The sequence below is a fragment of the Budorcas taxicolor genome, chromosome 23, assembly GCF_023091745.1.
Source record: "Budorcas taxicolor isolate Tak-1 chromosome 23, Takin1.1, whole genome shotgun sequence".
Classification (NCBI taxonomy): domain Eukaryota; kingdom Metazoa; phylum Chordata; class Mammalia; order Artiodactyla; family Bovidae; genus Budorcas; species Budorcas taxicolor.
Window position 1 is genome coordinate 41,778,144 of NC_068932.1, and position 13,950 is coordinate 41,792,093.

General features: G+C 46.0%; 1 protein-coding gene across 1 annotated transcript in view; it reads left to right on the plus strand.

The window, feature by feature from the left end:
* DMBT1 (deleted in malignant brain tumors 1) overlaps positions 1-2,610 on the plus strand; it is a 52,478-nt gene extending 49,868 nt beyond the window's left edge. Inside the window, 2 exon segments of the mRNA XM_052660824.1 lie at positions 312-580; positions 2,355-2,610. Coding sequence (XP_052516784.1) covers positions 312-580; positions 2,355-2,521 — 436 coding nt within the window. The 3' untranslated portion in view covers positions 2,522-2,610.
* Positions 2,611-13,950: the final 11,340 nt, after the last annotated feature.

Below are 13,950 nucleotides of genomic sequence, written 5' to 3' on the forward strand. Positions count from 1 at the left end.
TTGAGAAACCAGCTCAGCGCCATGCTAGCTGCATCACCCTGGATGGAAAATCGCACCTCTCTGAGCCAGTTTCTTCAGCCATCAGATGAGCGTAGTGAAGCCCTTATCCCAGTCTGTTGGGAAGGTTAAACAGGGGTAGATGGGGCAGTGGACAAAGAGCCTGCCCAGCAGGTGGCCCACAGGAGGGTTGTGAAGGCAGCAAGTGGCCTGGTGACCGCCATCTTCCCCGGAGGACGTGCCGTGCATGGTTGGGTGGCATGAGGAGCGCAGTGCCTTGCTGAGAGCTCACGGCGACTTCTCTGCTCCTCCAGGTGTGTGAAGGATGAGACCTACCGACCCTACCACCAGCCCTCGTCCAACATCGTCCGCTTCAAGTTCAGTTCCTTCCACTTCCTGAACCGCTTCCCCTCCGTGTACCTGAAGTGCAAGATGGTCGTGTGCAGGGCGTATGACCCCTTCTCCCGCTGCAAAAGAGGCTGCATTGTGAGGGGTAAGAGGGACGTGAGCTCCTACCAGGAGAAGGTGGACGTCGTCCTGGGACCCATCCAGCTGCAGGCCTCGCCCCAGAAGAGGAAGCTGGGTAGGTGGCCCCCCTCCCACCCCACCATCTGCCTGGGCCCTGGACCGTGAACCACAGGGACTCAGGCTGCTTCTGTGGGTGTCCTATTTCCCCTTGAATAGGGCACCTGTGCTATATGACACAGAGTCGATACAGAGTTGAACTAGACCTGGTTCCCATGTTCTTGTAAGGGCTTCTGGTCTGTGGGGGGATGCATGTGAGGGGTTTGGTCAAGACAGTTCTAACCTGGGACACAGCACACCTGACACCTTTATCCTGCGGGTTCTGAATACAAATCTCACACTCATCCATGAAACAAAAACATTAATACTCTTAGGACTGCAGAGAGGGTTACATAAAACACCATTAGTTACACTGCTTTGGCCTCTGCCTGGTACAAGTCATTGGCTGCAAAGAGCAGTGATTTTGTTCCTATCATATTGTCATCAATGTTAACATTAATGATCACGTTATTACCTATGATGAGGACAAACTTTCTCCTCAGGGTCGTGACCTCAGGGTCTGTGCAGGGCCGTGTAGATGCAGGCAGGACTGATTTATTCTGACAGCTCCCAGTGGTTGACCCTGGAAAAGCCATTTCATTTTCTGCACCTGGAATGGGGAGCAGAGTTCCCCTGCTGTGCTGTTCTGTTGTGGGTGTGGATGAGGTTATGTTTGCAGAGGGATTCCCATCATTTCTGGTCCAGGCTGGGCCAGGTCAACAAATGTGGTGGCGTTAGTGATGGGGCAGCAGTAGCTGCCACAAACCCCCCTGAAGGCACAGGCTTCTCCTCACAGAGGTTCTTTGACAGTTCCCTCCCTCCCAAGGCCCAGACCCAGGCCCTGCCCTAGTCTGGCTGCTTCCAGGCTCTTCCCTCACATTTTCAGCATTCCAGGCATCTTTGTTGTTCAGTCGCTCAGTCGGGCACTGTCCTTCACTATCTCCCAGAGCTTGCTCAAACTCATGTCTGCTGGGTCGGTGAGGCCATCTGACCATCTCGTCTTCTCTCCTCCTGCATCCAATCTTTCCCAGCATCAGGGTCTTTTCCAATGAGTTGACTCTTTGTATCAGGTGGCCAAAGTATCGGAGCTTCAGTTTCAGCATCAGTCCTTCCAGTGAATACTCAGGGTTGATTTCCTTTAGGGTGGACTGGTGTGATCTTTGGAAGATCATCTCTGGAAGATCTATTGTGTGCCAGGAGATAGAACTAAATAAATCAAAACCCCTGCAGCTCCAGCAGGAGGAGACACAGCTCCATCATATGTCACCCGCCTTGAGGGGTGGAGCTACAGAGAGAAGGAAGTTGGGGCAGGGACCAGGCAAAGGGTGCCAATGGGGACCAATCTTATCTCTCCCCTCTCTCTATTACCACAGGCAGGGCAGTAACTTAAGTCCTGTGTCTCTCCCTCTTGCTGGGACTTTGTAGCCATTCCCAGATGGGGTCAAATGCCCCAACTCCCTCCCTTCACATCCATTAGGAGCCTTCAGCCAGAAAGACTATCCCAAAGCCCATCTCTGCCCTTCTGCTTAGAATCCTTCATTGCTCCTGAGAGCTGACAAGACACTGTGAAATCTCCCAGGGCTGATACTCAGCTGCCTTGAGGTGGGGGCAATCTGGCCTCACTTTCCTGAAAAGCACACCTCTCTCCCTTTATTTTTCTTCCCTCCCACCAAACGGTTCTGATTGCCATCACCGTGCCCTGGGACACCCCCTCCCCCACCTAGCCCTTACTTGTCTCCCCTTCTCCTTCCCTGCTGGGCTCATCCTGACCCCGAGTCTCCTTTCCTTCCCAGACCGGCAGGTGGTGGACACGGAGGAGGAGACCAGCACCCACGGGAGCTACCACAGTGCCACCATTTTTGCCGGGGTGCTCGTGGTCATGGTCGTGGCCGTGGCAGCCTTCGCACTGGGGCGGAGAGTGTGGGCAGCCCGTGCCCAGCCTCCAAGCACTAAGATGTGAAGCAGGAGGACGCGGTGCTCAGACCCAAGTCCCTGTGCTCTGGAGCACGTGAGGAGGGAAGAAACCAGTGTCCAGAGCTTGGTACCCAGAGCACATAACAGTGTTAAACTCTGGCCTGGTGCATGGTGGGGGTGGATGGAGGAGGGGGGTGAGAAAGATGAGCACAGATTTCCTCCGAAACACAGGCTCGGCGCAGGGACAAAATGTCAGGCAAGCAGGTCGGGGACCTAAAAATCCCGCCTGCAGCTGGGAGCTTACACACTAGGAGCACTCGTTGTGGATAGAATTTCTTTTCTGACCTTTTAGGAACCAGATTCTTTGGCCCGTGGTGTATATATCTTAGCCTTTCCTTGTTATAGGGCAAGCTGAATAAAGAACTTTTTTCAAAGCAGCTGCCAGATTGGTCACTTGTTTCCGGGGCTGCACCCAGCATGGGCCTCTTCGTGTTCGGTGGACGGCTAGAGGGGCTCCCGCAGGAATGGAAATGGCCTTGGGGCCCTGCTCTGTAGTGACCCCAAGACTGAGGAGACTGTGGACTGAGCAGTGGACAGACAGGACCAGCACAGCTTCCCAGCCTTTTCCACTCACAGCCCTTGGCGGTCTTCATAGGCAAGGTGATCGTGGGTGGGCAGACTGCCACCCACCCCCACATCTGCCTGCCTCCCCTCCCAGGACACATTACAGCCTCTGTAGAAGAGCCTTGGGGACATTTCCTTCTTGCTACGAGTCCTTGATGGAGCAGGTAGTTTCAGGAGGCCGAGGCTGGCCTGAGGGTCAAGCTGGGACTGTGGGTTGAGAGGGTAAAATGTCAGGAGCTTACAAGGGGTCACAGGAGAGAAACCAGCAGTGACCCTGGACACATCTCCTTCCTCCCATATGGTCTCCTGGGAGGTGTGAGGAGGAGAGTGGATTTGGTGGAGAGTCAGGGAATACAGGAAGTGGGAACCTTTGAAGTCTTTGTGAAGGCATCTCCCACCAGGCTGACAGGGGCCAGGCTGATGCTGCGGCAGAGGGTTGGCCATGTGGCCAATAAAACCTCTGTCCTCTGTCCTTTGGCCAGTGGATCCTCATTTAAATCACTCTTGTTTGGGAGAAGGCCACTCACCTCTGCTTTCCTGGGACCTTCTTGGTTTAGCACAGCTCTCCTGTGTCCTGAGAACACTCTCTGTCCCCAACAAACTGGGAGGGTTAGTCAACCTAGACTTCTGGAGGCAGGGCTGCAGGGGAGCTGGTGTCTAGCTTCCCATGACAACCACCAAAAGCAGACAGGAAGGAGATGGAGGCAGGAGACCAGGTCACAGTGCAGGGTTTAAGGTGGCTGCTACCTGCCTTGGTCCCAGCACAGAGTTTGGGAGACCACCCGTGGCTCAGGTCATTGGTCATTTTTGTGATTTTGATCTCTAGGAGCCAAGAACAGATGGGTGAGAAAACTTGAGGTTTTGCTGTGGACAAGATCAAGACCCCGAGTTACAAAAGCATGTGGGCCTTCGCGGTATGTGTGTCTGTGTGTCTGTGCGTGCCTGTGTGTGTATGTGTGTCAGTGTGGATCTGGAGTGGTCTGGACACTGTCTTCCAGCACCATTTGAGGATGTTGAGTCATCACTCATGTTCAGTCTCTGCCTGCAGAAGAAATGGAAAAAAAGAGTCTCTAATCGAGAAGGGTCCCTGGTGGCTGGAGTCTCAGGACCCAGTTCTAACAGGAAGCCCGTTTCAGGAGGAGATTCCTGGAAGGGAGGCTAGTCTTGCTCTGACTTCCCTGGAGGGAAGAAGGCGTTTGGGAGTTGTCTGCCTTTTCAGAAGGACCAGCTGGCATTTGCTAACAGGCTGTGTCCACAAAGCCCCTGGCGCTGAGCTCACCCTGGGCTGAGCTTTGCAGGGATGGAGAGCAGTCAGATAAGGCCCAGGGCTCATCCCTGGACTTGTTCTCAGCTTGTAACTGTGTCAGTAATGTGTCTGACTCTGTTCTCTAACACGGGAAAGCAGATGGACACCATTCCTGGAGATAAGGCTGTTGAACTGGAGTCCAGTTTAGCTTGAAGGGGAGGCAAAAGTTTACCTTTACCCTATTAGGATTTTATGTGTCAGGGCCTGTGACTTCAGCTGACAGCAGACAATTCAACAGGAGAAAAGCAGACAAGCTTATTTAGTGCAAGTTGAACATAATGTGAGGGGAGACTTCGTAAGAAATGAAAAATCCCCAAATTGGGAAATTTACTTGCTTCTATATGTGTTTCAACAAAGAGAAGCAACTGTGGAAAAGTAACTACATCATGTGGGGAGGATAAAATAGGATGATTTTATCAAGATCTCTGTGTGTAAAATTCTCTGGACTCAACTTTATGTCCTGATGATAAGAATGTTATTTCCTTCTGGCATAAAGGGGATGCATTTCAATGGCAACTTATTTCCTGCTTATAAGAAAAACAAAGAAGGTCAGAGTGTGCATGTGTGTACATTGTTATTTTTCTGGATTTGCCTTTTTTCAAGTGTCTTTAAATCAAAATAGTCAATAGGCCATATCAACATATTTTACAGTGGGAAGTTCTGAATTCCTTTGGGGGTAAACATAAAAACATGTTCAAGACTTTAAATAGGCTCAGTTGTTTTAAAACTAAGTCATTTCACACTTTAGAGTCACTCTGGAGCCTCTTTGGCTGACCTGGTCCAGGCCAGCGGTTTGCCGTCTTCACTGCTCCCAACTTCAGCTCTTACAAAGGCGAGTTTCCAGTCACTTTGAGAAACATTCCTTGGCCTTTGGGTAAAAACCTCCCTGCAATTCAATGCATGACAATATGGATAACATAGGGGAGAAAAATCAAAAGCTCAAGTGGCTCCAAATAGAAGAGCAACGTTTCTAAGACCTGGAAACGTTGATGAAATGCTAATGGCTGGTGGAGTGAAGCTCAGGGGTTACATGGGAGCTGGGACCCCCCTGTCTCTCTCACAGGCAGGACCTACTGGAAGGACCAGGTGCAGGCCAACCTCATGGGGACTGATGAGCATCAACCCAACCAATGACCATCAGCCAAGAGAGGCTGATGAAAATCTGCTGGGTCTGGGGCCCCACTGTGGGAGGCACAAGACAGACCCAGCTGGTACTCTTGGATCTCTGATCGGATCTCCTACTAGAGCTGCCCTTTCCCAGTCTCTCTGCAGGAGGTTCAGTTGATTCTGGGCTCATGGCCCAGGAAAGAGTCACATGGAGGTCACTGCAAAACTGCTAAGACAGGAGAGGAGAGTGTGGGGATGGAGGATGGGGACAGGGCAGAGGAAGAAAGACACGGAGATTCACAAAAACGTCCCACTCCAAATGGACCTGTGAAACCAAACGACAACACATAAAGTAGATGAAATGCTAAACATGTCGGCCAACGAAGTCAACAACTGGAACAGATATTCACTCTAGATTAGCTTGTTTGCGTGAATGTTTTAACAAGGTGGATTTTATATAACATAGGATGAACCATTTTAAAGTGTACTTCAGTGGAATTTGGTATAATCACCATGTTGCTGCTGCTGCTAAGTCGCTTCAGTCATGTCCGACTCTGTGCGACCCCATAGACGGCAGCCCACCAGGCTCCTCTGTCCATGGGATTTTCCAGACAAGAGTACTGGAGTGGGTTGCCATTGCCTTCTCTGAATCACCATGTTGGGGAGCCACCATCTTTGTCAACTTGCAATGAATTTTCAGCAGCCCTAAATGAAGCCACGTGCCCATATATGGTCATCCCTCTCCCCCTCCATCCAATTGGAAGGTTAACACTACCTCGCAACCATGAATCTTTTATGTCTTTATGGATTTACCTAGCATTCTAGATTAATTTTTTTAAGATTAATTTTTAAGAACACTCCTGCAAAGACTGTAATTGGAATCTTAAAGTGACCAATGGTATCATTGAAAGCATAACTTCTGATATTTCTAAAAAAATTATTTTGAAATAACTTAAAACTTATACAGGTACAAATTCTCAACAAAATCCTAGTATACTGAATCCAGCAATGTATAAAAAGAATTATGTTCACAGTCATGTGGGATCTATTATGAGTACATAAGTCTGGTTCAACATTCAAAAATCAATTATTGTAATCTAGGACATCAAAAAGGCAAAAAAGAAAAATCACATGATCAGAACAATATATGCATGAAAACACTTGAAAGAATTTAGCTCATTCATCAGAAGTATTCAGAGTGAAATAGGAACAGAGGGAAACTTCCTCAGCTTGTTAAAGAATATGTATAAAAACCCCATAGCTGACATCATACTTACTGAGAGACAATGCTTTCCCACAGATATCTGGGTCAGGGCAAGTATATCCTCTCTTACTACTCATTTTCAGTATCATACTGACTACCGAAAAGTTTTGCTTCTAGTATGCAATAGGCAAAGAAAGTAAGTAAAAAACATTCAGATTGGTAAGGAAGATATAAACTTTGTTCACAGGTAACATGATCATTTCTTAGATAATATGAAAGAATTGTTTAAAAAAAAAACAACTGGAAGTAATACATGATCATAGTAAGGCTGCAGAATGAAAAAGTTAATACACAAAAGTCAATTGCTTGCCTATATATTAGCAATGAATAAGCAAAAATTTGAAATAAAACCTATATAATTTACTTTAGAACCCCAAAATGAAATGCTTAGGGTTTAATCAAACAAAATTTTTTCATGATTTCTATGAGAAAAACTACAAAACTCCATTGAAAGAAATCAAAGGCCAGCTAAGTGAATGGAGCAGCAATCCATGTTCACGGCCAGGAAGACTCAGTATTGTCAAGATCCCAAATTGAGCTACGAATTCAATGCAACTCCTTTTGATATCCCAGCATGTTATTTTGTGGGTATTGACAAGCTGATTGAAAGCTTTATTTGCGGAGGGAAATGATTCAAATAGATGAGAAATTATTGAAGGAGAAGAACAAAACTGGGAGACTGACACTATCTGACTTCAAAATTTACTACAATGCTACAGTTACCAAGAGAGTATGATCAGCTCACACAGCTTAATTAAAACAAAACAAAATGAAAAATCACTCAAAAAAATGCGGAAGTCCTAAATAGACAGTTCTCCAAAGAAGACACACAGAGGGCCAATAGACACATGAATCAATACCACTAATTATTAGAGAAATACAAGTCAAAACCACAATGAATTATCACCTCATACAGATCAAAATTGCCATGATTAAGATATCTACAAATAGCAAACGTTGGAGCATGTGGAGAAAAGGGAACACTCCTACACTGTTGGTGGGAATGTAAATTGGTGATGCCAATATGGAGAACAGTACAAATGTTCCTTAAAAACTAAAAATAGAGTTAACATATGAGCCAGAAATCCCACTCCTAGGCATATATCCAGAGAAAGCTCTAAATGAAAAAGATATATGTACTTCCCCTGGTAGGACAGTGGTTAAGAATCTGCCTGCCAATGCAGGGGCCACGAGTTCGATCCCTGGTCTGGGAAGATCCCACATGCCACCACAGAGCAGCTAAGCCTGTGTGCCACAGCTACTGAAGCCTGTGCCCCACAAGAGAAGCCACTGCAACAAGAAGCCTGTTCACCACAACGAAGAGTAGCCCCGATGTCCACAACTAAAGAAAGCCCGCAGCAATGAAGACTCAGTGCAGTCAAAAATGAATACAGAAAAATAATTTTAAAAGATACATGCACTCTAATTAAAAAATATACATCATTGCAGCAGTTTACAGTAGACATGACATGGAAGCAATTTAAAAGCCCATTGACAGGTGAAAGAATAAAGAAGATGTGGTGTATATATACATATGTAGAGAGATATATACATACCATGGAATACTACTCAGCCATAAAAGAATGAAATAATGTTATTTGCAGCAACACAGATGGACCTAGAGGTTGTCGTATGAAGTGAAGTAAGTCAGAGAGAGAGACAAATGTCATATGATACCAGTTACATGTGGTATCTAATCATATATCTTGGTTCTTACACACAAGAGTTGAAAACATGTTCACACGAAAGTCTGCACTCAGATATTATGCAGCTTTATTAATAATTGTCATAACTCAGGAGTAACCAAGATGTCCTTTGGATGGTGAATGGGTCAGTAAAGTGGAGTACGTCCAGAAACGGAACATTTTGTAGCACTAAAGAGAAATGAGCTATCAAACCACAAAAAGACACGTGGAAGAAACTGAAAGGCCTATTGATAAGTGAAAGACGCCAATCTGATAAAGCTATACACTGTGCCATTATAGCTACTTGACATTCTAGAAAAGGTAAAGCTATGAAGACAATAAAAAGGTCAATGGTTTGTAGGGCTTAAGGGAGAATGATGACAATGTGGAGCACAGAGGATTTTGAAAACTGTGATAATTCTCTGTGTGCTCTTATAACGATGGATCCATGTTATTATATTTTGTCCAAACCCATGGATGTTCAACACCAAGAGTGAACCCTCATGTAAACTATGAACCTCAGATGACTCAAATCTGATTCATCAGTTATGACAAATGCTGCACTCTGATGAGTTTTGATGATAGTAGAGGAGGCTGTGCATGTGTGGAGCATGGGTTTTGTGGGGAACCTCTGTTCCTGTCTCACAACTGTGCTCTGAATCTAAAACTGCTTAAAAAAATAGTCTCATGATGGGACTTCCCTGGTGGTTCAGTGGTTAGGACCCCACCCTTCCACTGTGGGGGCCCATGTTTGATCCCTGGTCAGGAAACAAAGATCTCACAAGTGGTATGGCATGGTCAAAAAATGGTTTTATGAAAACAAGCATAATGAGACAGATTTTAAAAATAAGTATTTTACCCATTCATCCATTCATTACTTCTTTGATTCAATAAATATCTTTGTCAAAAAAAGAACTAGCAATTCAAAGTTTTCTGCTTCAAAAAACCATGCTTCCTAAGAGTTTTTTCTAATAGTACAAAGTGAGTTTTATTTAGCACCTAACATATGAGATAATTTCACATAAATTATAAGAAAGACTTGACAGAGAAATGAAGGGTACTTGGTGCATATTTTGTCACAGGATGTAATGGATTACAATTTCCTGAGAGTTTTTTAAAAAAGAAATATAACTCTCAACAAAGTGTATATAGAGGGAACACAACTCAACATAATAAAAGCCATATATGACAAGTCCACAGCTCATATCATAGTCAGTGGTAAAAAGTTGAAAGCATTTCCATCCAAGATGAGGAACAAGTCAAGGATGCTCACTCTTGCCACTTTTATTCAACGTGGTATTGGAATTCCTAGTTACAGCAAGCCGAACAGAAAAAGAAATAAAAGGAATCCAAACTGGAAAGGCAGAAGCTAAATGTCACTGCTTACAGATGTCATCATAGAATACGTGTGTTCAGTCACTCAGTCGTGCCCGACTCTGCAACCCCATGGACTGCAACTCACCAGGCTCCTCTGTCCATAGAACTTTCCAGGCAGGATTAGTGGATCAGGTTGCCATTTCCTACTCCAAGAGATCTTCCTGACCCAGGGATTGAACCCACTTCTCCTGCATTGGCAGGAATTTTGTCAAATGTGTTGCACTGAACTTTGACTGTGTGGATCACAACAAACTGGAAAATTCTTTAAGAGATGGGAATACCATACCACTTTACCTGCCTCCTGAGAAATCTGTATGCACATCAAGAAGCAACAGTTAGAACCAGACATGGAACAACAGGCTGGTTCCAAATTGAGAAAGGAGTACATCACGGCTGTATACTGTCACCTTGCTTATTTAACTTATATGCAGAGTACATTATGCAAAACGCCAGACTGGATGAAACACAAGCTGGAATCAAGAGTGGCGGGAGAAATATCAATAACCTCAGATATGCAGATCACAGGCAGAAAGTGAAGAGGAACTGAAGAGTCTCTTGATGAAAGTGAGAGAGTGAAAAAGTTGGCTTAAAGCTCAACATTCAAAAAATTAAGATCATGGCATCCAGTCTCATCACTTCGTGGCAAATAGATGGGGAAACAATGGGAACAGTCATAGAGTTTATTTTCCTGGGCTCCAAAATCACTGCAGATGTTGACTGCAGCCATGAAATTAAAAAATGCTTACTCCTTGGAAGAAAAGCTATGACAAACCTAGATAGCGTATTAAAAAGCCAGAGACATTACTTTGCTGACAAAGGTCCATCTAGTCAAAGCTATGGTTTTTCCAGTACTCAGGTATGAATGTGAGAGTTGGACTGTAAAGAAAGCTGAGCGCCAAAGAATTGATGTTTTTGAACATTGGTGTTGGAGAAGACTCTTGAGAGTCCCTTGCACTGCAAGGAAATCAAACCAGTCCATCCTAAAGGAAATCAGTCCTGAGTATTTGTTGGAAGGATTGATGCTGAAGCTGAAGCTCCAATACTTTGGCCACCTGATGTGAAAAACTGACTCATTGGAAAAGACGGTGATACTGAGAAAGATTGAAGTCAGGAGGAGAAGGGGTTGAGGGATGGTTGGATGGCATCACTGACTCAATGGACATGAATTTGAATAAGTTCCAGGAGCTGGTAATGGACAGGGAAACCTGGTGTGCCATGGGGTCGCAAAGAGTCAGATACAACTGAGCTGAAGTGAACTCGTACATTGGCAGGCTGATTCTTTACCACTGGCACTACCTGGGAAGCCCCATAGTACAGATGCCACCCAAGAACTACTGGAACTCATTGATAAACTTGGTAAATTTGCAGGATACAAAACTAATATATAGAAATCTATTGCACTTCTACACACTAATAACAAACTATCAGAAAAAGAAATTAAGAAAACAATCCATTTGTAATCACATCAGAGATTACTTAATAAAATGTGATGACTGATGCCCTGAAACTGTCTACAGAGCGAAAGAAAGTTTTGTGCTCAAAGGCCATACTTTCAGGCAGTTTTACAAGGAAATATTGCTGTTTTCAATTATCTTTATCTTATTCAAAATATCTTAGAGAACTCAAAAAGGCTACCCAAATCATTTTAAATAAATCTGTGAAAGTAACTTCTCATATTAATAGAATAAACACTAAAATCCATATTAACACCTCAATGGATACAGAAACAAACTCAAAAAAATTGAATAACTGTTAATGTTGTAACAAAGCTATTAGAAATTAGTCATTGAAGGAAACAAGTTTGCTTTCATAAATCATGACTAGAAAGAACATACAGCAAAACATACAGTTTATGATTGAGACATAAAGAGCATTCCTAGGAGTGTCAGCCCACTCCAGTGTTCTTGCCCACAGAGTCCTGTGGACAGAGGCGCCTGGTGGGCTGCCGTCTATGGGGTCGCACAGAGTCGGACACGACTAAAGCGACTTAGCATGCATGCATGCATTGGAGAAGGAAACGGCAGCCCCCTCCAGTGTTCTTGCCTGGAGAATCCCAGGGACGGCGGAGCCTGGTGGGCTGCGTCTGTGGGGTCGCCCAGAGTCGGACACGACTGAAGCGACTTAGCAGCAGCAGCAGTAGAGTGAAAAATACCGCAAGACGGCTGTCAGCACGTTTCATCAATAATGTGCTGGAAGGTTTAGGAATGATGGCCTTTCCTCCAAAAAAAGCAGAGCTACAGCAGGCCTGCTTAGCTTGGGGGCTCAAGCAAAAGAGAGTTGTTGTTCTTCTAAGACTCTCCAGGGAATCTTGGAAAACCTTTGCGTCCCTCGCATCCTGGGAACCTGAAGGGGTAAGGTTGTCTTTTCTGCACCTGTCAGTCAGGTTCCTTCTGACTGGGACCCCCATCTCAAACGCCGTCAACCGCAACGACGGGCAGTGCCTCCTGGAGCTGGAAGGGAGGGGGCTTTGGGGGGAGCTTGCCCAGTGGCTCTGGACTGGCGGCCCCACCAGCCTCTTGCTCTGCCTCCCTCAAGACTTGGCTTCACCCTCAGTTGGGAGGACATGGAGCAGACCTTTCCCGCCTCCCCTGCAGCCAGACCTCCCCTGTCCCTTCACCTGGGGACATGCTCATTCCTGCACCATCGCCAGGACAGGGACTCCCTATTGACCTCCTCTCAGAGCTCGATCTGGGGTCAGCTTTTCCCGTGGTCCATGGCACACACAAGGGGAACAGAAACGGAATGAAATTGCAGTTCTCTGTCAATGAGGAGGGAATCCGGGCTAGGAAGGCAGCTTACAAAATGCCCAACAGACCCTTCAGAGCCTCCCTGGGAATAAAAGCATGGTCACTGAGAAGGAGGCGATGCTTATCCATGGGATGGTCTAGAAAGAGAGCAGCTGGGAAGATTTGATGAGGTGGGAGACACTTAGGGAGGGTCTGGGAACCGGGTGCAGACACCCAGCGCATCTCAAGGAGAGGAGAGGAGAGGTGTGCCGGGGAGCAGGCCACAGGGAAGGGGCTGGAAGCAAGGCGACCAGGCTTGTCTAGGAACCTCAGAAACCAGGCGTGAGCTTTGGGACAAACATCTGAGGGACGGAAGTCCTCAAAAACTATTACGTCATAAATTTCCTCCAGGGGGCACAGACACTTCAGGAACCTAAGACTGATTCCTGAGGGTCCCTGGGAAAGGGACTGTAGTTTCTTTTCTCCCCAGGCAGTCACAGCCCTGCTTGCACGCTGCTGGGGAGGACAGCGGGCCTGACACATGGGGACTGAAGGTAGGATGCTTGGGCTGGGATGGAAGACAAGCAACTGCCTTCCCCCCACGGCTCCTGCAATCCCTCCATCCAGGCGTTTAAGCCATGGGGTGCTCCTTGTTCTGTCCACAGACCGGAGCCAGGGAGTATTCTGTGTGTAGGGAACTGCAAGGGACAACAGAGAATGGAAAGGGAAGGGAGATTCTAGATGGAAGGAGAACTGTGAGGAATGATTATATTTTATACAAATAGCAACCAGGGAGCCTAACCAACTGGAGCAGAATCAGCACTGTTTTCTGAGAGGGAGACCCTGTCCACTAAACTTTCTCCTCCATTCATCAGTCGGAAGAGCCTGAGTGAGCAGATGGCTCAGACAGCTTCCCTGTGTTCTGCTGGAGGTGGAATGTCCCTCCCACTGGGAGCCCATTAGGGCTCCTGTAAAGAAAGGTATGAGTTAGAAAGAGCAGGAAGTTTCTGCAGCTCATGAGGAAGAATGAATGATGCGACAGTAATAAAAGCTTGGCTCAAACATATGTATGAACAGACATTTCTCACAAGAAGTGGGGCTGGACTGGAAATACTGGAGAAGTGGCCGAATGCCCTGGAGTTGGAGAAATGCACATTTTAATAGAGGACATTATTTCAAACAATTGTAATCACCAAGATGCTTTGAAAGCCTTGGTAAAATTCAGAGCTGTTTAATCAGGAAACTGGACAACGGCTTCTCCTTGTTGGTGTGTATGTAGCTGGTAATGGTCCTTGGAAGGCAAGTGGGCTGCCATTCCTTTTGATGGCTGAATGGTTATCATTTTAGGGATGGACCATGTTTTATTTATTTATCAGATGATGGAAA